Source organism: Heterocephalus glaber, unplaced genomic scaffold (genome assembly GCF_053883595.1).
Source record: "Heterocephalus glaber isolate CG9 unplaced genomic scaffold, H.glaber_assembly_v1.0 deba00001781, whole genome shotgun sequence".
Lineage (NCBI taxonomy): Eukaryota > Metazoa > Chordata > Mammalia > Rodentia > Bathyergidae > Heterocephalus > Heterocephalus glaber.
The window spans coordinates 2,035,541-2,059,824 of NW_028258467.1; the positions used below are offsets into that span (position 1 = coordinate 2,035,541).

The 24,284-nt window shown below is 51.3% G+C and overlaps 2 protein-coding genes across 6 annotated transcripts; one reads left to right on the plus strand and one right to left on the minus strand.

Moving 5' to 3' along the window:
• Positions 1–54: 54 nt before the first annotated feature.
• Nme4 (NME/NM23 nucleoside diphosphate kinase 4) lies at positions 55–3,296 on the minus strand. 2 transcript variants are annotated; one of them, XM_004873698.4, is made up of 5 exons: positions 3,133–3,296; positions 1,609–1,742; positions 1,292–1,393; positions 1,051–1,163; positions 55–470 (listed from the first exon to the last, which is right to left on the minus strand). In XM_004873698.4, the coding sequence occupies exons 1-5, from the start codon at positions 3,221–3,223 to the stop codon at positions 347–349; spliced, it is 564 nt and encodes a 187-aa protein (XP_004873755.1). In that variant the 5' UTR covers positions 3,224–3,296; the 3' UTR covers positions 55–346. The 2 variants fall into 2 exon arrangements, with proteins under 2 accessions (XP_004873755.1, XP_004873754.1); XM_004873697.4 differs by having other exon boundaries at positions 55–537.
• An 11,601-nt stretch (positions 3,297–14,897) lies between these two features.
• Positions 14,898–23,410, plus strand: Pgap6 (post-GPI attachment to proteins 6). 4 transcript variants are annotated; one of them, XM_087202815.1, is made up of 13 exons: positions 14,898–15,079; positions 17,335–17,512; positions 17,600–17,807; positions 18,004–18,131; positions 18,422–18,690; positions 18,761–19,104; positions 19,495–19,585; positions 19,667–19,790; positions 20,117–20,253; positions 20,755–20,933; positions 21,008–21,154; positions 22,497–22,613; positions 22,978–23,410. In XM_087202815.1, the coding sequence occupies exons 1-13, from the start codon at positions 14,944–14,946 to the stop codon at positions 23,272–23,274; spliced, it is 2,355 nt and encodes a 784-aa protein (XP_087058941.1). In that variant the 5' UTR covers positions 14,898–14,943; the 3' UTR covers positions 23,275–23,410. The 4 variants fall into 4 exon arrangements, with proteins under 4 accessions (XP_087058941.1, XP_004873756.1, XP_021107071.1 ...); XM_004873699.3 differs by having other exon boundaries at positions 18,785–19,104; XM_021251412.1 differs by having other exon boundaries at positions 14,929–15,079; positions 20,716–20,933.
• The last annotated feature ends 874 nt before the right edge of the window (positions 23,411–24,284 follow it).

Here is a 24,284-nt window from a genome sequence, read left to right on the forward strand (position 1 = left end):
CATAAAACCATCACTGCTGTCTCAGAGATGGCAGAAATCATGAGCACGCTTCCATTCTAAGCAATGAACTTTAATGTCTCTCCTTTGAGGCAGGGGAGTTTACCTTTGAAGACACCCCAATGGTTGTCTGGCACTTTGGTACAGAAGGATTTAGTCTAATCTTGTGCTAGCTTAGGACTCAGAAAGGCACATAAAGTTGGGGCTCAGACTCCTGAGGGCTGGCATAGGGCAGAAGGTGAACAAGGAAGTGGTTTAGGAGAAACAGGATGGGTGTAGGATTAAGTTCTTGTTGACCGAGGTAGTTGGTCCTTGGTGGACAATGGAGTGCCATGGGTGGCATGAGCCCTCAGGCTGGGTAGCTGCTGCTGTGGTGGCCCCCATCTGCCCAGTTCACCAGCTCACTATTCTGGAACCACAGTTGGATCTCTCTCTGGGCTCCCTCCACAGAGTCGCTGGCATGGACGATGTTCCTGTGCCAGGTAACAGGTGGCAAAGGTGAGGCTCAAGCTTGAGTGTGGACCCAGAGGCTCCCTCTGTCTAGGGGAGCAAGCAGATGATTGTGCAAAGGGGAAAGAATAACAGGAGGTAGAAAACTGTGTTCCAGCCTGGCCTTAGCCTCTTACCCACGACCTCAAGGGCCAGCCCACATCCCAATTTCTAGCAGCTTCCTTTCCCTAGGAGCTGTCCCATGGTAACCCCTCAGGCGCCTGGCAAGACAGGCAAATAAAAGATAATGACAGAATATACACACAACAAGGGAATGTGTCATATCTTTGAAAAGGTTGTGAGAAAGCTGTTCTAGGCAGTTGTGACATCCAATATCCAGTCCCTTCTGGCTTCACCTTTAGCCAAGCAAGATACCTAAATCAGCCAGGGATTTAGCTCAGTGGTTTCGCGGCCTGCTGAGCAAGAGCAAGGACCCGAGTTCAATCCCCGGTACAAAAAAAACCACAAAAAAACCAAAGATACCTAAATCATGTGACTGTGTCTTAGGAGTAAGCTGCCACCCCAAACACTGGCCCTGTGTGATTGTGTCAGGGCCCCCTATACCTGCTGATGTGGATGCTGAAGTCTCCCCGGATGGTCCCAGGGGCAGCCTCAGTGGAATCAGTGTGTCCTATCATTGCTCTTGAGGCACGGACCACATTGTATCCCTCCCAGACCTGCAGCACAGAGCAAATATTGGGGAGAAGAGGGGGAACACCAGGAGCCCTTGGGCTCAATCCAGGCCCTTCCCCTTTGCTTGGAGAACACACCCACACTCTCCCCACTGCCTGCTACCAAACTGTACCATGGCCACCACAGGCCCAGAGCTCATATAGCTGATGAGGGCTGGGTAGAAGGGCTTCCTCTGTAGGTCCTGGTAGTGCTCAGCAAGGATGTTCTCAGGTGCCTGAGTAGCATTGGGGGAGAAGAGAAGTCCCTGGAGATGAATTCCCCACTGGTCCCGACCTCAGGGTACCCTGCAGATAGCACCCACATGGACTGGCACCTCCACCACAGAACAGATACCTCCCCACCCCTGCAACTGCCATTGCCAGGCTGAGATGTGAAGGGCTGAGAATGAGCCCCAGTCACCTCAGTGAATCACAGGCCCAGGGTTGATACCTGCAGCATCTTCATCCCAACTAGTTTGAAGCCTCGACTCTCAAAGCGCTGGATCACAGTCCCAATGAGCCGCCGCTGGACTCCATCTGGTTTCACTGCCACCAGGGTCCTCTCCTCGGTCCACGTGGGCCCTCCTTTAAAAGAGGAGGGGCTGGAGCTGCCACTGCCTTACTGTGTCGTGCCTCCCTGACTGGCTTCCCCTGAGAGGGTCCAGACATCACCAGGCTTCTGGCTTTGTGCAGGGCAGCTCTGGAAGGAACAAGTCCAGTGCCCACCCCTGGCCCTACTGGTCAAGAACACCCAGGGCAGTGTATCCCCAAGGGCTTCTTTGAGGCAATGGCCAAAGCTGCCCAAGACTGAGCTGTCTTCCCCTGAGAGGGCATCTGAGGGAGCCCAGAGGCCAGAGAGGTCCAGCCCAGCTGTGACCACCAAGGAGGCAGGAAATGCTCCCTGGAAGAAGCTTGACTCTGGTGCACTTCTGATTCCTGTTCTCCAGTGTATAGTGGCCAGCATCTGAGGCTCAGGCCTGCCATGGGAGGACCCCAGAGCCACCCTCTGGGAAAAAGGTGAAGGAATAGTGTGCAAACTTGGGAGAGAGGAAGTGCACTCCCTCCAATTGGGCAGGGCGGGGACACAGGGCAGTGAAGATGTGGAATCCCATCAAGGCTGAGGAGAGAGGTCAGGTGGGAACTCTAATCCCAACCCTGGTCAGCCTTGAGCCCCTCTCCAGGCAACATGGCCAGGAAGAAGGGAGGTGTCTTCACCCTCCTGCAGCCCCGGCCACTCCCAGAGAGGTAAACACTTCATCCTAGGACAAATCCTGCTTTTGTGTGCGGGGAGCAGGCAGATAGGTGCTCACCACGACACACACCCCCCGCCGCCACACACACACACACACACACACACACACAGATAGGTGCTCACCACGACACACACCCCCCGCCGCCACACACACACACACACACACACACACAGATAGGTGCTCACCACGACACATACCCCCCGCCGCCACACACACACACACACACACACACACACACACGACTGAAGGCCAGGGGAAGAAGCCTCCTAGCTTGTTTTTTCCCAAAACCCAGTTCACAGGGACTGCAGTCTAGCCCGGAGCTCTGATGCCCTCCTGTCCGCGCACCGGAGACGGCAGTTTACATGTTTCTTGGCTCTTCGGAAGCATTCTGTGGATGGACAGTCAGCGCCGGGCCCCAGGCAGGGGTGGACCGGGAGGTCTTACGCCTCCCTTTCCAGCTAGGCCGGGAACAAATGCCCGGGAGATAGATAGCAGCTCCGTGGCGAGGCTTCCTCTCCTTGGACGACACCCCTCTCCCAGAGCCACAGGTCCTCAGGGACCCTCAATATGCCTACTGCGCCCTCCCACTTTGCTTTTTTTTTGCTCCGGGACCTTGGTTGCCCCTGACCCGGGCAGCCAAGGCCGCGCCTTCCCTTCCGGCAGCCGCACGTGCGCGAACAAAGGCTGCAGCTGCTCGCCAACCGTGGCGGCGTTTGACTCACCGGAGCTGGGGCGCACGAGCAGGCGCAGGCCCGGGGCGCGCGGCCCACAGAGAAGAGACCGCAGCGCGGCACGCCCGAAGAGGCGGCCCATGGCGCTAGTTGGGCCGGGCGGGGGGCGGAGGGTCGAAGGCGGAGGACCGAGGGCCGAGGGACTAGGACAGAGGGCGGTGCGCTGTGGGTCCGCCCCTGACCCCGCCCCGCTGGGAGCCCCCGGGAGCACTGAGATACTTGCATGTTTCTGCTAAAATCAGAAAACCGAAATACATTATAATAGTAACGAATCCAGCTTGGATTATATTGTTCTTTACATCAGCGCAATTGCTAAGTGTCTTAAGTATTTTTCATGGAGGAAGGCCCCACGCAAGTCCTAACTCGCCCCATTTTGCTAGGCGTCTGGGTCCTGGCCCTCGGTTAGCTTCGGATCTGCTGGAAATCACACCCTCTATCAGAGGAGGGAGCCACAGGCAACGTTAGAACAAAGCTTCTCAGTCTCCCTGAGTCCTAGATTCATTGTTTATTCTCAACTGGCCTCACGGGAATGCGTCCCGCTAACTCATTCCACTGTGAATGCAAGAGACAAGCCACAGTCATAGCTGCAGGAGCTGTGACTTTATCACAAATGGAAACCACAGTTGCAATAATGAGATACCATGAATGGAGATGAGCACGCCCATGCAAATTAAGGAGACCTACCTCTAGATCTTAAGGAGTTTTTGAAAAAGCTTTTACTGTGTTCTTTTTACTACAGAATCTTACTATGTAGCCCAGACCGGCCTCGAACTTGCAGCAATCCTCCTGCCTCAGCCTCCTGAGTGCTAGGATTACACGCATGTACCACCAAGCCCAGCTGGAATTGTTTTAAAGTTGTTGATTGGAAGTGTATAAAATACCTTTGAGGGCCAGGGATGTAGCTCAGTGGCGCCCCTGCCTGGCAAGCAGGAGGTCCCTGAGTTCGACCCCCAGTGCCAAAAAAAATTTTTGATTTTTATATATTGATTCGTATCTTGCAACCTTCCTGAACTCATTTAATAGTTTTTAGTGACTTCCCTGAGACTTTCTACATACATGATCCATGTCACATGGGAATATAGTTTTACTTCTTCCTTCCCATTCGGGGAGCTTTTTATTTCATTTTTTTTGTCTATTCTGGGTAGAATCTCTGGTGCGATAATGAATAGAAATAGTTTTCTTTTTCCTTTCTTTCTTTCTATTTTTTTGGTACAGGGATTGAATTCAGGTCCTTGAGGTTACGAGGCAGGTGAGGTGCCACTGAGCTAAATCCCTGGCCCAAGTGGCTTTCTTTTTCCATAGTCTTAAAGTGCAAGGCTAGGTTATTGATCTGAGGTCTTTCTTCTTAATGTTGGCCATCAAAGATATACATTTCCAGGTAAGCGCTGCTTTAGCTGTATTCCATAAGTGTCGAATTTTGTGTGTGATACTGGAGATTAAAACTAAACTACATCTCCAGGCACCCCCCTCCTTAAAAATGTTTTTGAGACAGGGTCTCACTAAGTTGCCCATACCCCGTACCTGTCTCAAACCTGTGGTCTTTCTGCCTCAGCCTCCTAAATACCTGAGATTGCAGACCTGTGCCATTGTTCCTAGCCGTTTATTTTATTTTATTTTTTTCTGGTACTCAGGATAAAACTCAGGACCTTGCGCTTTCAAGGCAGGTTTGGTGCCACTGAGCTAAATCCTCAGCCCCCAGCTGTTTATTTTTGTCTTGGAGTCTACATTACAGGATAGGAATATAAGCATGCCAGTTCTGTTTGTATTGGATATTAGTTCATGATCCATTTACTTTCAATGCATCCATGTGTTTATAGTTACAATAAATCTGTATGGGCCAGGGATTTAGCTTAGTGGAGCTGCACCTGCCTTGTAAATGCAAGGTCCTGAGTTCGATCCCCAGTACCAAAAAAAAAAAAATCCTTTGTAGATAATTGGGTCTTTCTCTTTTTTTGTGTGTACTGGGGATCGAATTTAGGATCTTTCACTTTAGAGGCAGGCGGCAGAACCATTGAGCTAAATCCCTGGCCATTGCTTTTTTTTTTTTTTAATAGGGTAAATTGCCCAAGCTAGGCTGAAACTTGCAATCCTCCTGCCTCAGCCTTCCAGAGTGCTGGCATTACAGATGTGTCCCACCACACCTGGTTGAGTCTCCCTTAAAAAAAAAAACCCAGGGCCAGGGATTTAGCTCAGTGGTTCCTGGAAAGCCTGACTGCCTCTCAAACACAAGGACCCGAGTTAGAGCCCCAGGTACCAAAAGAGAGAGAGAGAGAGAGAGAGAGAGAGAGAGAGAGAGAGAGAGAGAGAGAGAGAGACTCAGCTGGGTGTGGTGGTGCATGCTTGTTATCCCAGCACTTGGGAAGCTAAGGCAGGAGGATCACTGCCAGTTCAAGGCCCGCTTAGACTGCATACCAAGACTGTCTTAGCTGGGCAAGGTAGAGCATGCCTGCAGACCCAGCACTTGGGAGGCCCAGGCAGGAGGATCACCATAAGTTCTAGGTCAGCCTGGACTATAGTTCAGGCTGTTCAAGGCAATTCTTGGCAGTTCAAGGTCAGCCTGAACTACATAGTGGGACCCTGTCTCAAAAAAATTAAATGAAATTAAATTGAATAAATAAAAAAGCAAACGAGAGAGAGTCTCAAGCTGGGCATAGTGGCACACACCTGTTTCTTTTTTTTTTTTTTAATTCTTTTATTGGTACATTTTAGGTATACATTTACATTTATCATTGGGTGCTTGTACCTGTAAAATGATGTATCTTGGTTCTTATTTTTTCCCCATTACCTGTGTGCCCTTCACCCCCTCCACCCTTCCCTATTTACATAGATTTCATTTCCATTTTTTTTCTTTTCTCATAATTTTTCCTTTCCCTTCTTTCCTTTCCCCTTCCCCTCCCACCACCCCTACACCTTTGGACCTTTTCCTATTTCAAATTATCAATTATTCATTTTTATCATTTTAATCCTTATTTACACTTTCAGCTTCTCACACTAGGGAAACTATTTGGTATTTACACATGTGTGCCCTATTTATTTCACTTAAGAGTATGGCCTCAATATGTACCTATTTAACTATAAATGTCTCTAGTAATCCACTTCAATCTCAGTTTAGTGCATGGTGATAGGTATGGGTCTAGTTTTAATCTTTGGCAGGTTGAAATCCAGTTTTTCCAACACCATTTATTAAACAGGCTATCTTTCCTCCATGAGGGTAGTTGGCTCCTTTGTCAGAGATGAGGTGGCTGAGTATGTCTGGAGTTGTTTCTGCATCTTCTAATCTATTCCACTGATCCTCAGGTCTGTTTCTTTGCCAGTACCATGCTGCTTTTATCACAGTAGCTTTGTAGTATAGTTTCAAGTTGGGGATTGTGATACCCCCAGCCATGTCTCTGTTACCTAGAATTGCTTTTGCTATTCTAGGTTTCTTCTAATTCCAAATGAATTTTTGGATTGTTTTCTCTAGTTCTGTGAAGTATACTGTTGGAATTTCAATCAGCATTGCATTAAATGTATATAGTAGTTTTGGAAGTATGGCCATTTTCACTATATTGGTTCTTCCTACTCAGGAACAAGGGATATCTTTCCATTTTCTTATATCCTCTTCAATCTCCTTTTTCAGAGTGCTGTAGTTTTCAGTGTAGAGGTCTTTTGCTTCCTTTGTTAGGTTGATTCCTAGATATTTCATTTTTGGATGCTATTGTAAAAGGAATTATTTCCTGAATTTCTCTCTCAATGAGTCTGTTATTTGCATATAAGAAGGCTATTGTTGGGCCGGGGATTTAGCTCAGTGGTTCCGCTGGCTGCCTTGAAAGTGTAAGGTTCAGAGTTTAATCCCTGGTACCAAAAAAAAAAAAAAAAAAAAAAAAGAAGGCTATTTTTCTTTTTGTTTTTTGGGGGTTTTTTTGGTACCAAGGATCGAACTCGGGTCCTTGCGCTGACAAGGCAGGTGGCAGAACCACTGAGCTAAATCCCCGGCCCAAGGCTGTTGTTTTTTGAGTGTTGACCTTGTATCCAGCTACTCTACTGAATCTGTCAACTAGGTCTAGAAGACTTTTGACCGAGTTTTTTGGGTCTTCTATGTAAAGTATCATATCATCAGCAAATAATGACAGTTTAACTTCTTCCTTTCCTATCTTTATTCCTTTTATTTTTTTCTCTTTTCTAATTGCTGTGGCTAATGTTTCCAGAACAATACTGAACAGGAGTGGTGATGCCCCACTGTTCCTTTTTTTTTTTTTTTTTGGTACCAGGGATCGAACTCAGGTTCTTGCGCTTGTGCAGCAGGCGCCAGAACAACTGAGCTAAATCCCCACCCTCGCCCCACAGTTTCTTATGGGAAGGGAATTTGTAAGCATTCAGTTGTTCCCTTGACTATAATGTGTCATTTTTCTATTTTCTTTTTTGTCTATTTTCAATACTTTCTCTTTAGGTTTGGTTTTTGGCAGTTTGACTATGACATGTTTGGGTATGATATGATTTTCTTTCTTTTTTTCTTTTCTTTCTTTCTTTCTTATTTATTTATTTATTTATTTATTTATTTATTTATTTTGGTACCAGGGATCAAACTCGGGATCTTGCGCTTGCGAGGCAGGAGTGGCGCCACTGAGCTACATCCCTGGCCCCTGTATTTTTTGTTTTTCGGGGATTTTTTTGAGACAGGGTCTTGCTATACAGTTCAGGCTGGCCTTGAACTCACTGTGTAGCCTAGGCTGGCCTCAAAATCACAGTAATCCTTCTGCCACAGCCCTCTGAATATTGGGACTATAGGTGGATGCCACCACACTGGCTTTTGTCTCATTCTTTTTCTTGCCCTCTTGGAATTCCAACTTCACATGTTACACCTTCCAGATCCACTAAGGTCACTGCAGGGAGGGTGCAGGAAGTGTGGGTGGCTCCTCCTATGATGAAGGCCCTGGACAGCCTTGTCTCCATCCGCCTGCTCAGGTAAACTGAGGGGTACCAAAAAAGCCCCACACCAGATCACAGAGCACAGTGCTTCCTGGCTCCTGCCCAGGAAACCACCACACCACTTGCAAGCAAGCAAGATCCTGAGTTCAATCCCCAGTACCAAAACAAACAAACAAAAAAACAAAAACAGCCCTATCTCCAAGATTACTACAACTTCCTCTTACAACCCTATAAACCCCATGTAGCCTGTAAGAGATGGCATAGTTCTGTTCTAGTTGCCAACAATCCCTTTCTGTTTTTTGCTTTTTTTTTGGTACTGGGGATCTAACTCGGGATCTTGCACTTTCAAGGCAGGTGGCAGAACCACTGAGCTAAATCCCTAGCCCTGTTTTTGGCTTTTTTTTTGGTACCGGGGATCAAACTTGGGTCCTTGTGCTTGCACAGCAGGTGGCGAAACCACTGAGCTAAATCCCTGGCCCCTGTTTTTTGCTTTTTGAAACAGAGTCTTGCTATATAGTCCAGGCTGGTCTTAAACTCACTATGGAGCCCAGGCTGGCCTTGAACTCTCAGCGATCCCTTTGCCTCAGCCTCCCAAGTGCTGAGATTACAGATGTGCACCACCATGCCTGGCCTTCTCAGTTTTTAACTCCAATAAAACCTGTCCTCAACTGTGGAGCACTGTTCCTTTTTCCTGTTTCTTCTTACCCTTTTCCTAATACCCTTCATCTTCTGATTCATTAGTATCAAACATCCAGAACAAGAGGAGTTCATTTGCCTAGAAATGGAGATATCTAAGAACTATAAGGTCTGGGAGTGTAGCTCAGTGATACAGCATTTACCTAGCATGCACCAAGCCCTGGGCTCTATCCCCAGCACTGCAAAACAAAGCAAAAAAACCTCCTATGCAGGGAGAGGGATTTAGCTCAGTGGTGCTGGGCCTGTCTTGTAAGAGCAAGGTCCTGAGGGCCGGGCATTTAGCTCAGTGGTTTTGCCGCCTGCTGCGCAAGCGCAGGGACCAGAGTTCGATCCCTGGTACCAAAAAAAAAGAGAGAGAGAGCAAGGTCCTGAGTTCAATTTCCAGTACCAAAAAAAAGGGGGAAAAACCCCCTCCTATGCCAAAAAAATTAGCATTTCTTCATAATTCTAAAAATATGTACTTCCTACTTTTTTGGTTAGAAAGTCATCTTTCCTTTATGAAATGATAAAAACAAATGGCAGTTGGTCTTCAAAAAGTCAACTTTTGATAAAAATAAAGATTAAGAAACCCTAGGGCTGGGGATTTAGCTCAGTGGTTCCGACACCTGCCCCATAAGCACAAGGACCGGATTTCAACCCCCAATACCAAAAAAAAAAAGGAAAAAAGAAAGAAACCCTATGCTGTTCTAAAACTTTTGGGGAAAGTATTTTTGCATATGAAACCCAGATGTCTGGGCACCCTGATCTACTTTATGCTGACAAGCTGGGTCACTGTGTCAGAGAAGAGAGTAGAGCAGAGAGAGTGGGGGGGAGAAGGAAGGAGAGAGAGGAGAGAGAGAGAGAGAGAGAGACAGAGAGCGCGCGTGCGTGAGCATCTGGATCCCCTCCTGCCTCACACCAGAGGTTGAGTCTTAGCTCCAGCCTTGCATCAGCAAGTTGGGGAGACAGGACATAGCATGGCTATATACTGGGTGGCCAAGAGCACAGAAAGGAATTTCTTTCAACCTGCAGAATCTGGGAGGGTTTATGAAGAGAGGAGCCTTCACAGGGCCTGGCACACAGAAAGCACTTGGGGCAGGAGTATGGACAGCTGTGAAAGAAGGACTTGGAGCACAAGACAAGAGAAAGTATCTCAGGGTATCTGAGGGCCTTAGACATCCCTGCTCTGTGTGCAGGAGTGAGGAGCTGCTCTTAACTACAAGGGAAGCAGGAAGGGGACTGGGGATTCACCTCAGTGGTTCTGCTTCCTGCCTCAAAAGCACAAGGTCCCAAGTTTGATCCCCGGTACAAAAAAAAAAAAAGGGGAAGCAGGAAGGGATGAGTCCCAGAGTCAGCAAGGCTGTGATGCTGGCCCCAATCCCCTTCTGTGACTAGTGCACAGAAGAAGGGCCACTCTGTGGGGTGAGGGGGCAGCCTTCTCCCTTCCTTAAGAGTACAGAGCATGTGCCCAGGGATTTAGCTCAGTGGCGCCTTGCCTGTCTGGCAAGGTCAAGGTCCTGAGTTTGGTTCCTGGTTGCGGGGGTGGGGAGTGCAGGGCTGGTCTGGAAGTTGGGAGGTAGGGGTGGGGCACCTAAAATCTAAGCACTGCAGCTCTGGTCATTTGGGTCAAACTGAACTATAGGGGTCTTTTTCACTAAACTTGAAATTTGTATCCAAAGCACATGTAGTAATGCCCATTGCAGTGTGATGAAAACCACAGAAAAACATCTACCCCTACCCCATATTCTCCCCCACCCTATGGGCAGTGCTCCCTCCAGGCAAGCTGCTGGAAAGGCAACAGTCTACTCTGTGTTCTGCTTACTAGAGACAGAGCTAGGGAGGGGGTCTGAGGTCTGGAAATGGGATATATTCATGTTATCCACCACTGGTCTTCCCACTTTATCAATACTTCTCCAGACAACCCACAGATAGACCTGTCTAAAAGTTGTGTTACAATCCAAAACAAATCTCTATTCACTTTCCCCATACACAGCTTCCTGGTCTTTGCAACTGCAAACAGTTCTGCAATAAATACTTTTGTGTGTCTGCCCTTAGGATCTTGAATTTTCTACTACATTTTAATGTTGCCATACTAATTTCCAAAGGGTTGAGTGGTTCACATTTCCACCCACAAAGGGTAGGTGCCTGTTCACTGGGAGGGCTATGGAGAAAATTGCTTTTTGATCAGGTGCCTTCTTTTTAATTTGTGGTTCCTAAACCACTACACATTTGAGAAGTGTTCCTTCCATTGCTTACACTTGGTTTAATTCCTTAGCAGAGGTTCCCAACTCCATCCAGCTGAGGGCTCCATGTCTATTTAGAAGCTGGTCAGCCAGCCCTCAGGTGAACACTGGAGGAGGTTCTGCTGCCTCCCTTCCCACCTCTAGGGGAACCTGAAGCACAGGAAGCCCCCACCCCAGTGACACACTTAGGGGGGCTCTAAGCCCAGCCTTGGGCAGTAAATGGAACAGTCCTCAGTGCTTAGTGCTGACCACAGCTGCTGTCCCTGCACTGCACTGGGTGGCCTCAATGGGTGAAGGGCAGTGCACTAAGACCACCATTCAGCAAAATCCAGAATCAGACCTCTGTCCCTTTAAGCCCAGATCTATCTGGGAGCAGCCGGAAGCAGGGAAGAGGTGGTCCCAGCCCAGATTCCGGGGGAACAAAGGATCCCCTTAGGCTCCATGCTGAGGTCTTTCTTTCCGCCAAGCTAGCCTTCCATCTGACCTTCAGTGGCCTGGGGCTTGCCGGGTCAGCTCTCACTGCCATGTACAAACAGGGGGCCAAGGGTGACTTGATGGTAGAACTCTTGCTTAGCACATGGGTTTCATTCCCAGCACTGAAAGAAGCAGGGAAAAAAAAAAGTATAAATAGATATGGTTCCTCCCTCTCCTGCCATTCCCAGCCACCTGATTTCCCTCCCCTGGAGTCAACCAGTTTAGCCTGCTGCTGGACCTTTCCAGAGCTATTCTATGCCTTTCACACACACACACACACACACACACGCGCGCGCGCTCACACACACGTGAAATGTTTTCCCTTTTGTACACAACTGAAAGCCTTCTGAACACACTGCTTTGCCCATTTTTTCTTTCTTTCTTTTTTTTTTTGGGTACCAAGGATTGAACTTGGGACCTTGTAGTTCTGGCACATACCACGCAAGCGCAAGGTCCCAAGTTCGATCCCTGATACCAAAGAAAGAACTTGGGACCTTGTGCTTGCGAGGCAGATGCTGGAACCACTGAGCTAAATCCCTGGCCCCCTGCCCATTCTTTCAACTCATGCTGCTATATCTGGTAGGCCCATAGTCACAGTACGTCTTGGTGTCATAATGACTTGAGGTCCCATGACTGGAATGTCCATCAGTGAGTGTCAACATCTATGTGCATCTGTGGAATAACAGTGAACACACTCATTCTCACACTTCTATGACCACAGAAGGAAAAGTCCAACGTGGAATTACTGAGTGGAGACTGCCTGCTCTTGCTATTCCTGGATGCCCGGCAGCTCCCAAGGCCCATCCTAATCTGTGCCCCTACAGTGAGTATCTGTGGGTCCACCATCTCACCTTTCCTTTGTGTTAAATGTTTTGATCTTTGGTGATTTTTCAGGTGAATAAAGAAGTCACCTTAGTGTTTTGTTTTTGTTTTTTGAGATAGTTTTGCTATGTAGCCCAGGCTGGCCTTAAACCTACTATGTAGCCCAGGCTAGCCTCGAATTTGTGGCAATCCTTCAGTCTCAGCCTCCAAAACCTGGAATTACAGGTGGGGGCCACCACACCCAGCTCTCTCCAGTACTTTTTGTGTTCCTCTATTGAGGGAGGTTCCACCTCTCTGGTTTCATTTGCATATCCTCCTGGGAATCCTGTAGCCCCTAGGCCAGTGATGGCAAATCTTTTGGATAGAGACCAAGTGCCCAAATTGCAACCCAAAGCCCACTTATTGATCATAAAGTTCCAACACTGCAATTAAACCTGCATACTGAGGTTTTGGTTTAGAAAAAACAATTGTTATCTGATGCTGGGTTTCTGGGGCAAGTTGCAAGCCAACAGAGAGGGCTCTCTGTGCCCGCTGCCACACGTGAGCCACAGGTTTGTCACCACTGTCCTAGGCTTTGATAATTTTCTATGTGAGAGTTAGTAGTGTTACTGATCAGTTGGAGCATTTTGTGATTAAGTTTTTTGTTTTGTTTTTGGTACTGGGGATCGAACTCAGGTCCTTGTGCTTGTGCAGCAGGCAGTGAAACCACTGAGCTAAATCCCTGGCTCTTTTTTTTTGAGGCAGTGTCTTGCTGTGTAGCTCAAACTAGCCTCAAAATTTTGGTCTTCCCTCATAGTTTACAGATGTACACCAACATGCCCAGTTTATTTTCTTTTTCTTATTTTTTTTTGTTTTGAGACAGGGTCTTGCTATACAGTTCAGGTTGGCTTTGAACTATGTAGCCCAAGTTGGCCTTGAGTTTGCGGGCAATCCTCCTGCCTCGGCCTCCAAGTGCTGGAATTACAGGCATGGGCCACCACACTTGGGTTTGTGCTGCAGAAAGCTTTTCTTTCTTTCTTTTTTTGGTACCTGGGATCAAACTCAGGCCCTTCTGCCTGCCTGCGAGGCAGGTGGTAAAACCATTGAGCTAAATCCCCAGCCCAGCTTTTCTTTATTTTTATAATTATTACTTTTTTTTTTTTTTTTTGGGTACTGGGGATCGAACTTGGGTCCTTGCGCTTGCAAGGCAGGCGGCGGAACCACTGAGCTAAATCCCCGGCCCACTTTTTTTTTTTTGTACTGGGAATCGAGCTCAGGACGCAGCACCACTGAGCTAAATCCCTAGCCCAAGAAATCTTTTCATGTAGTTGGATTTCTCTAGCTCACCTCCGAGGTTTCTGGGTACTTACCAAAGCCTTCTCCAAATTCTCCTCCAGGATTTTTATGGTTTCTTTGCTGTGTTTAATCTGTCATGTGTTTGGAATCTACCTTTGCATAAACTGATAATCCCACACAATGTGAATTGCCACCTTTATGTTGTTGCTAAATTTCCATAAACCCAGTCAACTTTTCACGAAAGTGTTTCACCTTTTTTATTTCCCAGTGCTGAGGATTGAACCAAAGCTTGACAGGCATGCTAGGAAAGTGCTCTGTCCTTAAGCTACACCCTCAGACCTTCATAAATTTTATTATTCTTATTGTTATTATATTTTGAGACAGGGTCTCGCTGTGCAGTTCAGACTGGCCTTAAACTCACTATATGGCTGGTATTGAATTCATGGCTATCCTCCTGCCTCAGCCTCCGAGTGCTGGGACTACAGGCTTACCCTACCACGCCCGGCATTAAACTTTATTTTTGTAGGGCCAGGGATTTAGCTCAGTGGTTCTGCCGCCTGCCTTGCAAGCGAAAGGTCCTGAGGGTCCTGAGTTTGATCCCTGGTACCAAAAAAATCCCCCAAAAAACCTTAAAATAAAAAAATAAATAAATTTTATTTTTGAGGCAGAGTTTCTCTAAATTGCCCAGGCTGATTTCAAACTTGATCCTCACGGTTTAGCCTCCGAAGTAGCTGGGAGTACTCCAGCGCCCAGAGCAGAAAGTGTTTTACTTCCCTAGGTGCTCTGTGGCCTGAGGGTCCCAGAGGTCCAGCAGCACTCCAGTGTGAGGCTGCAGGGCAGATCTCAACTGCCCAAAGCTAGGGTCCCTCTGCCTGGAATCTCGCGTCTCGCCTGCCTAGAGCTGAAGGCCGGGGAGCCCGCGGCGCCTCCAGGAAGAATTTCGGGAGCTCCTTCAGTCCCCTTCGCACCTACAGTTCACGCCCCGCGCGACCCACAGTCCTGCGTGACTCCTCGCTTTTGGTCCCACGCATCGTCCCACATGAACCCTCGGACCCTGACCCCCATACATCCTCAGTGACCGCTTCGCTTCTGTCTCCCTATACATGTCCCGCGGTAACCCCTCCCCCTATTGTCCCCCCAAGCATCCCGCGTGACCCTTTCATCTCCCGTCTCCCCAATATCCCACGTGACTCCTCCATCTCCTGAAGTGGGTGTTCTGGGGCTCAGCGCTCCCTTCGGGCCCCGCTTCTCCTCCTGCCCCCCAGACCAACTGTGGTCCCTCGCTCCCCGCGGGGCGGGGCGTGGCTTGGCAGGCGGAAGTGCCCGGGGCGCCGCGGCCGGCCGGCCGGGCCATGGGATCACTGGGCCGGGATTGTGGCGGGGGCGGCGCGGGGCGCGCGGAGCCATGGGCTGGGCCGGGGGGGGCACGCAGGGCGAGGCGCGGGCAGCGGCAGCGGCAGCGGTGGAGGGGCCGCTGCTCCTGCTCCTGCTTTTGCTCGCGCAGCCCCAGCCCGCCGCCGCTGGCGACAGCAGGAGGAGCGGTGAGTGAGCACTGGCCCGAGGCGCCAGCCATCAGGGGCGGGGGGCGGACGGCAGCGGAGAGCCGGGGCGGGGCCTATTGTGACTCACCTGGGGGGCACCTGTGCGCTCACCTGGCACCGGCGGGGACTGAGGTTCCCCCCGGGTGGCCCCCTTGCAGCGCCTGGGCAGAAAGGACAGCTGCACCCCCTCTTCCGTTCCCGGGCCGGATCTGGCGAGCCCGGACCCTCGGAGCTTGCGCTCTTCCCCCTCCTCCTCCCCGCGTTTGGGGTTGGGAACTGACTGTAGTACGCCGGAGAGGGGAGTGGAGGGACCCCAGCTAGATGGCCCAGTGGGAAGAGCGGTAGGGCAGTGAGAGTCCGGGGCCTCTGTTTGCTCTTTTGGAGTGGTAGAGATGGGAAAAAGTTGCTTAGACCCTAGAGTGGGGATCCCACGGGCATGTTTCCACCCCTCTCACAGTGTCCCCTAATCCCAGTGTCTTTGACTTTGCTGGAGGCAGAGGAAGCTGTCCAGCCAGCAAGGGCCAGGTAGAGAAACTGCCTACCTCCCTTTGCATTTCTGCTTCCTGAGTGTTCCCTTCCTAACTGAAGACCAGTGAGATGGCTAGACCAGAGTGCACTACCTCTGTGGGTCCTGCTTGGGTCAGGAAGTGAGATACAAACAGCCAGGCCCTAGACACCTGGCAACGTAAGTGCCTTCCCCTGACCCCTGTGGCCTGAAACTCCCTGAGGTATGCATCCCTGACAGTCTGGCTTCAAGAGCCTCCATGGTTCTGGCCACCCGATTCCCTCCCTGGGCACCAGGTAGCTCATCCAGTGCTTCAGAGGCTGTCTGCCTTCCTTTGCTTTCCGTGCTCTGGGCTTTCTCTGAAATATTGCTCCTCCAAGCTCCTGTTTCTTTTTGAGGGTTCTTCCTGCTGGTTTTTGAGCTTGGGACCACTTGAGGTGAAAGGCAGTTTTCCCTGAGGAACATGCTCCTGATTAAATTGCTCCATTGGATACTGACACTCTATTTCTCCTTTCTTCCTGGGGTCAGGACGGAATGGGAGGTCACTGGTGAATGAGATGTTTATGGAGCAACCTTGTCAGTCTGGGTGAGGGCCTCCTAGACCTTGAGCTGGCTTCTTATCTCCTGTGTTATCTGTTGGACTATCATCACAACCACCCACTGGGCACTAAGTGCGCTCAGGCTGGTTTTCTGAGGCATAGGGGTGGAGGTGCTTTGTTCCTAGCAGTTAGGAGAGCTGCACCTACAGGGTGATGTCCCTTTCCTGCCCCTGGGTGTGTATCTGGTAAGCTGCCTCTTTTAAGACCCCATGGTTGGGCCATCAGTGGCAGTGGGAGGCTGTCCTGGCTCAGTTCCCAGGACTTTAGTTTTTCTGTCTATATTATCATGTAGGTCCTGTGTCACCCAAGGGCCTGTAGAAGTTCCTCAGGCCACAACTTGTTAGGTGAGATTGGCGGCCAGCAGGACTTGGAACATGTTGTAGGTGAAGCCTACCCTGCTCAGCCCCCATCCAGGCTTCTCTGAAGGTGCTTGCTTTGCCACCAGGCTGCTATCTTGTCTCCAGAATCCTCTATGGAGGAGTCACTAGGCTGGCAGGAGAGGCAGCTGCTCACCTGACTCCCTCCCCTCTCTTGGGAGGGCCTGGACCAGTCATTCTCCCAGAGAGAGGCTTCCTAGGTGGGGAACACTCAGCTCAGAATGAGGCCAAATGCTGGAAGCACGTTACCAACTCATTAACCTTGGAGGGACATGCTGTACTCAGCCTACCCATGTGGATGGACACTGGGGGCCAGAGGGGGGAAGTCATATGAGTACAAGGCCTGACTAGCAGTAGGGCTGGTGTAGGAACCCAAGAGCTGCTACAAGGCCTAGTGCTATGGGGAGCCCTCATTCCGGGTTGTGGGCCCCTGCTTTGTCCTAGTACCACCAAGCTTGGGCATGTGCCCATAGGCAGCCAGAGGCCATCCACCCAGTGTGAGGCCAGGCACCCAGCATTTGAGCTACCGTCCTTGGGGAGGGGAGGCAAAAGAATGAAGCCTGAGGGGAAATTTCCAACTTTCAGACCATCCAAGGGGCTGGTGGACAACAGGGACCTTTGCCAAGGTCAAAGTTGTCCTGCTGGGTACTCTGGCTGGCCCTAGGACTTGACTTCCTAATTCCTTTCCCTCTGGGTGCCTCATTTCTCCCAGTCTGCACTAACCCTCGGGGAGGAGGGTGCCCTGCACTGGCTGATAACATCCTCTCCCTGCAGAAGCCAGGCTGGTGTCTGAACATTTCTCGCAGGCCCCACAGAAGCTGTCCTTCTACAGCTGGTATGGCAGCGCCAGACTATTCCACTTCCGTGTGCCCCCAGACACCATACTGCTGCGCTGGCTGCTGCATGTGTCCTGGGACAGTGGCCCCACATGCACTGATGCAGAAATCACCGTGTAAGTACGAGCCTCCTGCCCACAGCACCTAAGCCTGGCCAAGGCCCCCATCTAATTGCAGCTCCTGCCCTGATCTCCCTCCTCTAGGCATTTCCGCTATGGCGCCCCTCCTGTCATCAATCCACTGGGTGCCAGCTTCCCTGATGACACGGCGGTGCAGCCCTCCTTTCATGTCAGGGCACTGCTAAGTACCATGCTGCTGGGCAACACCACTGTCAATGTGTCTCACCCAGCCCCTGGAGACTGGTTTGTAGCCGCCCACCTGCCCCCCTCATCTCAGAAGATCGAAGTGAAGGTGAGGGGGACTGACCTCTAGGATGGGTGCAGGACTCCTTGGTGCATGGGTAACCTATTGTCCACCTCTTTGGGGCATACCTTGCTCTGGGCTTAGCCACTTCATCCTGGATGCAGCCCTCCAATTCCCCTGAGCCTGTTTCCCAACCCTTGCCCCCTGAATTCTCTGACACCCTTGGGCTTTGGTGTCTTCCTAGGGCTTTGTTTCCTCCTGTGCCTACGTCTTTCAGCCTGACATGCTGGTTATGCGGGTGGTGGAGTTCACCATCCTGGAGCCTGATGTGCCCCTTCCACAGATCCTACTCACCCACCCCAGCTACCTCAAGTGAGTAGGTTCTAAAAGAGAACTGGGTCTAAGGCCTCAGTGGTTCCAGCACCTGTCTCGAAAGCCCAAGGTTCCAAGTTCAATCCCTGGTACCAAAAGAAAAAAAAGAGAGAGAGAGAGCTGGGTCTGCCCTGTAGCCTCAGCCTTCTGTGTTAGAGTGGGTGGTGCTACTGTCCCCAGCCAGGTCCTGGCCTTGGAGTTAGTTGTACTGGGAAGTAGGGACAGATGCCCTGCCCATGTGGATTGGAGGAAGTATGGAGCCTGAGCAAGGCCATACCACCTTGCCCTAGGATCTTTGTCCCTGAGTACACCCAGGAGCTTCGGCTGGAGCTGCAGGGCTGTGTATCCAGTGTGAGCCTGGGCTGCCCAGTACGTCTCACAGTGGGTGTGGCTACCCTGCCCAACAACTTCCAGAAGGTGCTGACCTGCACCGGCCCCATCCTGTCCTGCCGTCTGCTGCTGCCCTCACCACCTTGGGGCCAGTGGCTACAAGTGATGGCTGAGAGCCTGGCAGGGCCGCACGTGTCAGTGGCCTTCAGTGCTGAGGCTGCCCTCACAGGTGAGCTACATGGAGGAAGGTGGGTGGGAGTGGCTCTGTCTCTTCCTTTGACCCCCAGACTTTCTTCCAGCTGAGTCTTTTATCCTTTTGACAGCCTGCAGGCCATGGAGTGTGACCTTCCAGCGCCTTATTCAAAACAGCACAAACCAGAGTTATGATACCATTGCAAGCCAGCTGTCCCTGAGACCTGCCCACCAGGACCTGAGCAGGAGTGGTGGGATGGGCAGTGGCCCCTTCTGCCTGCTGAGCTACCCAGTCACGAGAGAGGACATGGATGTGCTATCTGTGCACTTCCAGCCCTTGGATGGGGTCTTGGTGCTGGTGCGGTCAGACAAACCCTCTGTGATGCGGCTCCGCCTTGACACAGGCATGGACAGTGGGGGCTCCCTCACTATCACCCTGACGGCCAACAAGGTACTGTCCTTGCAGCTGGATAGGCTAACTGCAAATGGCATGGGCTTGGCTCAGGGCACTTTGTACACTGATTTTAGCCTGGACACCAAGGCAGGGCAGCCTTTCAGGCAACAGAGTGATGGCAGCAGCATTGGGCGGGATAGGGGCCCTGTCTCTGGATAGGAGTCCTCTCCTCTAGGGCAGCCCTATCTTTGTCAGCAGGTCCTAGAGCTGTGCCTGAGGAAACAGTCTGTGGAGACAGCTTGGGTCAAGTGCCCAGGCCTGAGGTTAGCCCTGTGCAGCAAGAGCCTTGGAGAAAGGCACCCTGCATGACTGAGTTGACAGGCAGGGCAGATGGTGTGCTGGCTCTTGGGGGCCAAGAGGCCAACTCTGCACTGCTTCCCCTTCTAGACTGAGGTCACAAATGACACCTTTGTAGTGGCCTGTGTGAATGTCGCTTCACCTTTCCTCAACTTCAACGCTTCACTTAGCTGTACTACAGGTATGGTAGCCAGGTGGCACCTGGAGGGTGGCCCCGACCAGGCCCTCTGCTCTTGCTAACAGGACTTCCTGTTCTATGCAGCCTTTTTCCAGGGCTACCCCCTGTCTCTGAATGGTTCATCTAATACAGCCAACCTCATCATCCCCTACCCAGAAACAGACAACTGGTACCTCTCCCTGCAGCTTGTGTGCTCTGAGAGTACTGAGTACGTAAACCTGGGGCCCAGCAATGAGGTACTAGCTAGGAACAACCGGATAAGTTGTGTTCAAGACCTTGGCCTCCCTGAGCTTGGAGTGACCCATTTCCTGCTAGCAGTGAGAGATCATTTGTTTACCATGTGTTAGGAGTGCTTCTCCTTCTCTACTTGGTCACTCTTCCACAGTAGCCCTGGAAAGAGAAAGGACCACCTCTGGGGCTATCAGCCTGGGGGCTCAATTCTGGGCTCATATGTCCATAAGCCTTCGGAAACCCTGGTGGTAGACTAGCCAGCAGAAACTGAAGTCAGCTTTACTGTGCCTCCCATCCTCATAGGGACTGTGATCAGGCCAAGATTCGAGTACAGACCACCATGTACCTGGTCCCTTGTTTGAATGAGTGTGGACCCTATGGCCAGTGCCTCCTGCTCCGCAGATATGGCTATCTGTATGCAGCCTGCAGCTGCAAAGCAGGTGAGGACTGGGGCTTTGCATACCTAGGGGCAGTCTCTGCTGCCATTGACATCCCAGCCCTGTGCCTTTTCCTATGGAACCTCCACCAGGGCTGTAGAGAGCACTCCTTTGGAGCAAAGTGGGGAGGTGGGTACTCTTCCCATTGCCCCACAATCTATTGCCCAAGCACAGAGACTGAGGTATCTCCAAAGTGGTACTGCCACCTGACCTTGGCCTCCCCTGCCTCCTGCCTGTCTACACTGTCTACATGCCCACATCTGCCTATACATGTACATACCTGCTCATACATGTTCACAGTTGCCCTGCCTACACATAACTGCCCATGCATATCTGTCTGTTTTTGTCTTTACCTGTCCCTACCTGTCCACACCTGTCTATATTTGTCCCATACCTGCCTCTATACCTGCCCCGCTTGCTTCTGACCCAAAATTCAGAAATCCCATATTGGGACCTTGGCCTCAGCTGCCCACCCCAGGCCCCTGGGTGTTCTGTGGCCCCCAGGATGGCGTGGGTGGAGCTGCACCGACAACAGTACAGCCCAGACAGTGGCCCAGCAGAGGGTGGCTGCACTCCTGCTCACCCTCAGCAACCTCATGTTCCTGGCTCCCATTGCTGTGTCTGTGCGCCGTGCCTTCCTGGTGGAGGGCTCCGTCTACCTCTACACCATGTTCTTCTCCACGGTAGGCCCAGCCCACATCTTGGGGTTCCCTAGGGTGGGGAGGTCCAGGATGCTGCTCATTGCCCCATCTCGCAGTTCTACCATGCCTGTGACCAACCGGGGGAAGCTGTGCTGTGCATCCTCAGCTATGACACGCTCCAGTACTGTGATTTTCTGGGCTCTGGGGTGTCTACCTGGGTCACCATCCTCTCCATGGCCCGGCTGAAGACAGTTCTGAAACACGTGAGTGACCTATGATGTGGGGGCTGGGCTCTGAGGGAGTAAAGGTCCTGCCACATAGCACATGCAAGGCAGTAGGAGGACAGAGAAAGCACTGGACCTCAAGTCTCACCTAGTGATCAGCCACCCTCTGAAGAAGCTACAGGCACCTGTTAGGGAAAAGTGGCAGCTATCAGAAGACACCAGGATGGAAGGTAGTGGGCAGGGTTCTGCAAGACCTTCCAGCTCCAGCTAGGTATGGTGGCATATGCTTATAATCCCAGCACTTGGGAGGCAGAGGCAGGAGGATCACCAGGAGTTCAGGACCAGCCTGGGAAATATAGTGAGCTCAAGGATGAATTATATAGCAAGGCCCTATCTGAAAAAAAAAAAAAAAAGACCTCCCAACTCTCAGGCCTTGTTCAGATAGGAGCTCTCTCTGGGCCATACCTCTGAAAAGCCCCAGTTCTTTGGTGCCAGAACACTGGGGAGTTTTTGCAGCAGCTGGACCTGGCTGATGGAGATGCATCTTGCCTGTGAACTATGTTCTCTGTCTCTGCTCTGAGAACTGCAGGCTTAGAGCTACCTTGAAGGGCATCTGTGAGAGGGCCATGGTCAGGGCACAGACACGGGAAGAAATTTCCAAAGTACTGGGGTTCAACTGGGCTGAATGTAGGGGCACAAATTTGCAGGTTGTGGGCAGAGGTGTCTGATGGAGACTTAGGAGTGGGAATCCCTACACAGCTATCATCTGGGGGGAGACTGAGGCTGTCCTGATGGGAGACTCCACAAACCTGGAGGTGCAGGGGAAGGGGAGTATGTGGGCACAGAGTTGCCATTTGTGTCTATCCAGTTTGTGTCCTACCTTAGGGAGAGACACCATCTCCTCGTCCCCAGAGGTGCCTGGCTGGCCAAGTCTGTGTCTCAGAAATGTCAAGGCTGCTGAGCGTAGTGGCACATACCTATAACCCTAGTATTTAGGAGACTGAGGCAGGAAGATTGCCGTGAGTTCCAGACCAGCCTGGGATACATACTGAATTAAAGGCCAGCCTGAACTACATAGCGAGACCCTGTCTTAACCACCCCCAATAATAATAATAATAATAAAATACAAAAAGATGTCAAAGCTGCATTCACCTGTGGATGCCATGCAAGAGCCAAAGAAGGGCATTTTTCTCCCAGCCAACAGAGTAGGAAAAATTCTGCCAGCAGCTCCAAAGGGGGTGTACAGAGTTTCTGAGAGATTGTGGGGGTGGCAAGATGATCAGTGTGGCTGGCCGCTTGTTTCTTCTGGGTTTTGTGCTTCCACAGGTGACCTTAATCCAAAACTCTTGTTACCCCATAGTTACCCCTGTGTCTTGTCCAGGTCCTGTTTCTCCTGGGCACACTGGTCATCGCCATGTCCTTGCAGCTGGATCGAAGGGGCATCTGGAACATGATGGGGCCCTGCCTCTTTGCCTTCATGATCATGGCTTCCATGTGGGTAAGGACTAGGGCAGGCAGGTGCTCCTGCCCAGACTCTGGGAGAAGGCCCTTTTTCGGGCCCTACTCCCAGTCCTGCTTCAGTCAGCAGATCTAGGGCCCAAATGTCCCACATCTGCTGAGGGCTGCTGGAGTGCCCCCACCCCTGCCCCTGGTCCCTGCCACTCAGAGGCCCAGGGTGGTTATGTCCCAGAGGTCTGGGATTGAGGACCAGTGGCCTTGTGCCCTTACACCCTCTCCAAGTTATCCATCTTCATGGTTCTGCTGCCCAGACCTGGGCGGGCCCTTATAATCCCTAACCCAGGGCCCTAGGAGCTTCTGCCACAGCCAGCCTGCACCAATACTAGCATGGCTATTTGCTTCAGGTGTACCGCTGTGGGCACCGGTGCCAGTGTTATCCCACCTCGTGGCAGCGCTGGGCCTTCTATCTCCTGCCTGGCATCACCATGGCTTCTATGGGCATCACCATCTACACCTCCCTGATGACCAGCGACAACTATTACTACACACATAGTATCTGGCACATACTCCTGGCTGGGAGTGCAGCCTTCCTGCTACCACCACGGAATGAGCAGGCTGAGCCCTGGTCTTGCTCACAGAAGTTGCCCTGCCACTATCAAATCTGCAAGAATCATCGGGATGAGCTATATACTGTGACATGATGTGGCCAGCTTGGGGACATCTGCTACTGATAATCTCTTCAGCCAGAAGTAGGACCAAGGAAGCGGAGCCCTGTCCAGCCCTGTCCAGCCCTGTCTAGATTGGTTCCCAACTGAATAAAATTGCCCTGAGACCTTTGCTTCCTCCTCCAGAGGAAAGGAACACTCCCTCCCCAACACACACACACACACACAGAGGACCTGGTCCCCTGTGTCTGCTGTCGACATCCTCAACAAGGTCCTCAGTATGTCTCTGTGGCATCACAGACAATGTGTGTGGGCAGGGTCTTATGCCCTGCTGGCCTGGAAGTGATTAGAGGCTGGAAGCAGTAGAGAAAAGCTCCCTATTGCCCTGTTCCCCTGTGAGGTTGTGATGTGAGACCTACAGGGCCAAGAAGGCCTGAGTCCCTGAGGTTGGCAGCCTAGTGATCTGGCATCCCTGAACCTGTGTGCCCGAATGCCTCCGTCGGGACCCCATGGTGCTGCAGTTGCAGTGGGAGAGACCAGGGTTACCAGCAGTGGATGGGCCCCCCGGGGATACAGGACCTCATCCTTCCCTTTTGCTCTCAGATCTTGGGAAAAGCCTCCTGGGGAGGGGGCTGCTTAGCTGTTCTGAGGGTATGATTTGAACATCCCCCCAGGTTCTTGGGCCCTTGTCTGGCAAGCATCCTTTTGAATAAGTCTTAGGAGACGAAGTGGTGGCTGTCTACCCTCCCTGCACTGGAGCAAATGAGACTCAGAAAAGTGCCTGTGGAGAGCTTGCTCAGCTTTTCCAAATCAGGTGACTCTGGGCTGACCGCTTCCAGAAGCAGTGCTCTGCCCCTCCCCCGGGGCTGGGAAGCTGGTGCTACACCCTCCTACCTTTTAACTCTGGCTGAGTGCAGTCTTCTTCGGGGTCTCCCGCAGCAGTCACCCTGCACTTAGCTGCCAAAGCATTCCCCAGCCTCTGAAAAAGTAAGCGTGTACTTATGGTGGTTTTGGGAGGGGGCGTGGGTCAAGGTCTCACTGTAGTG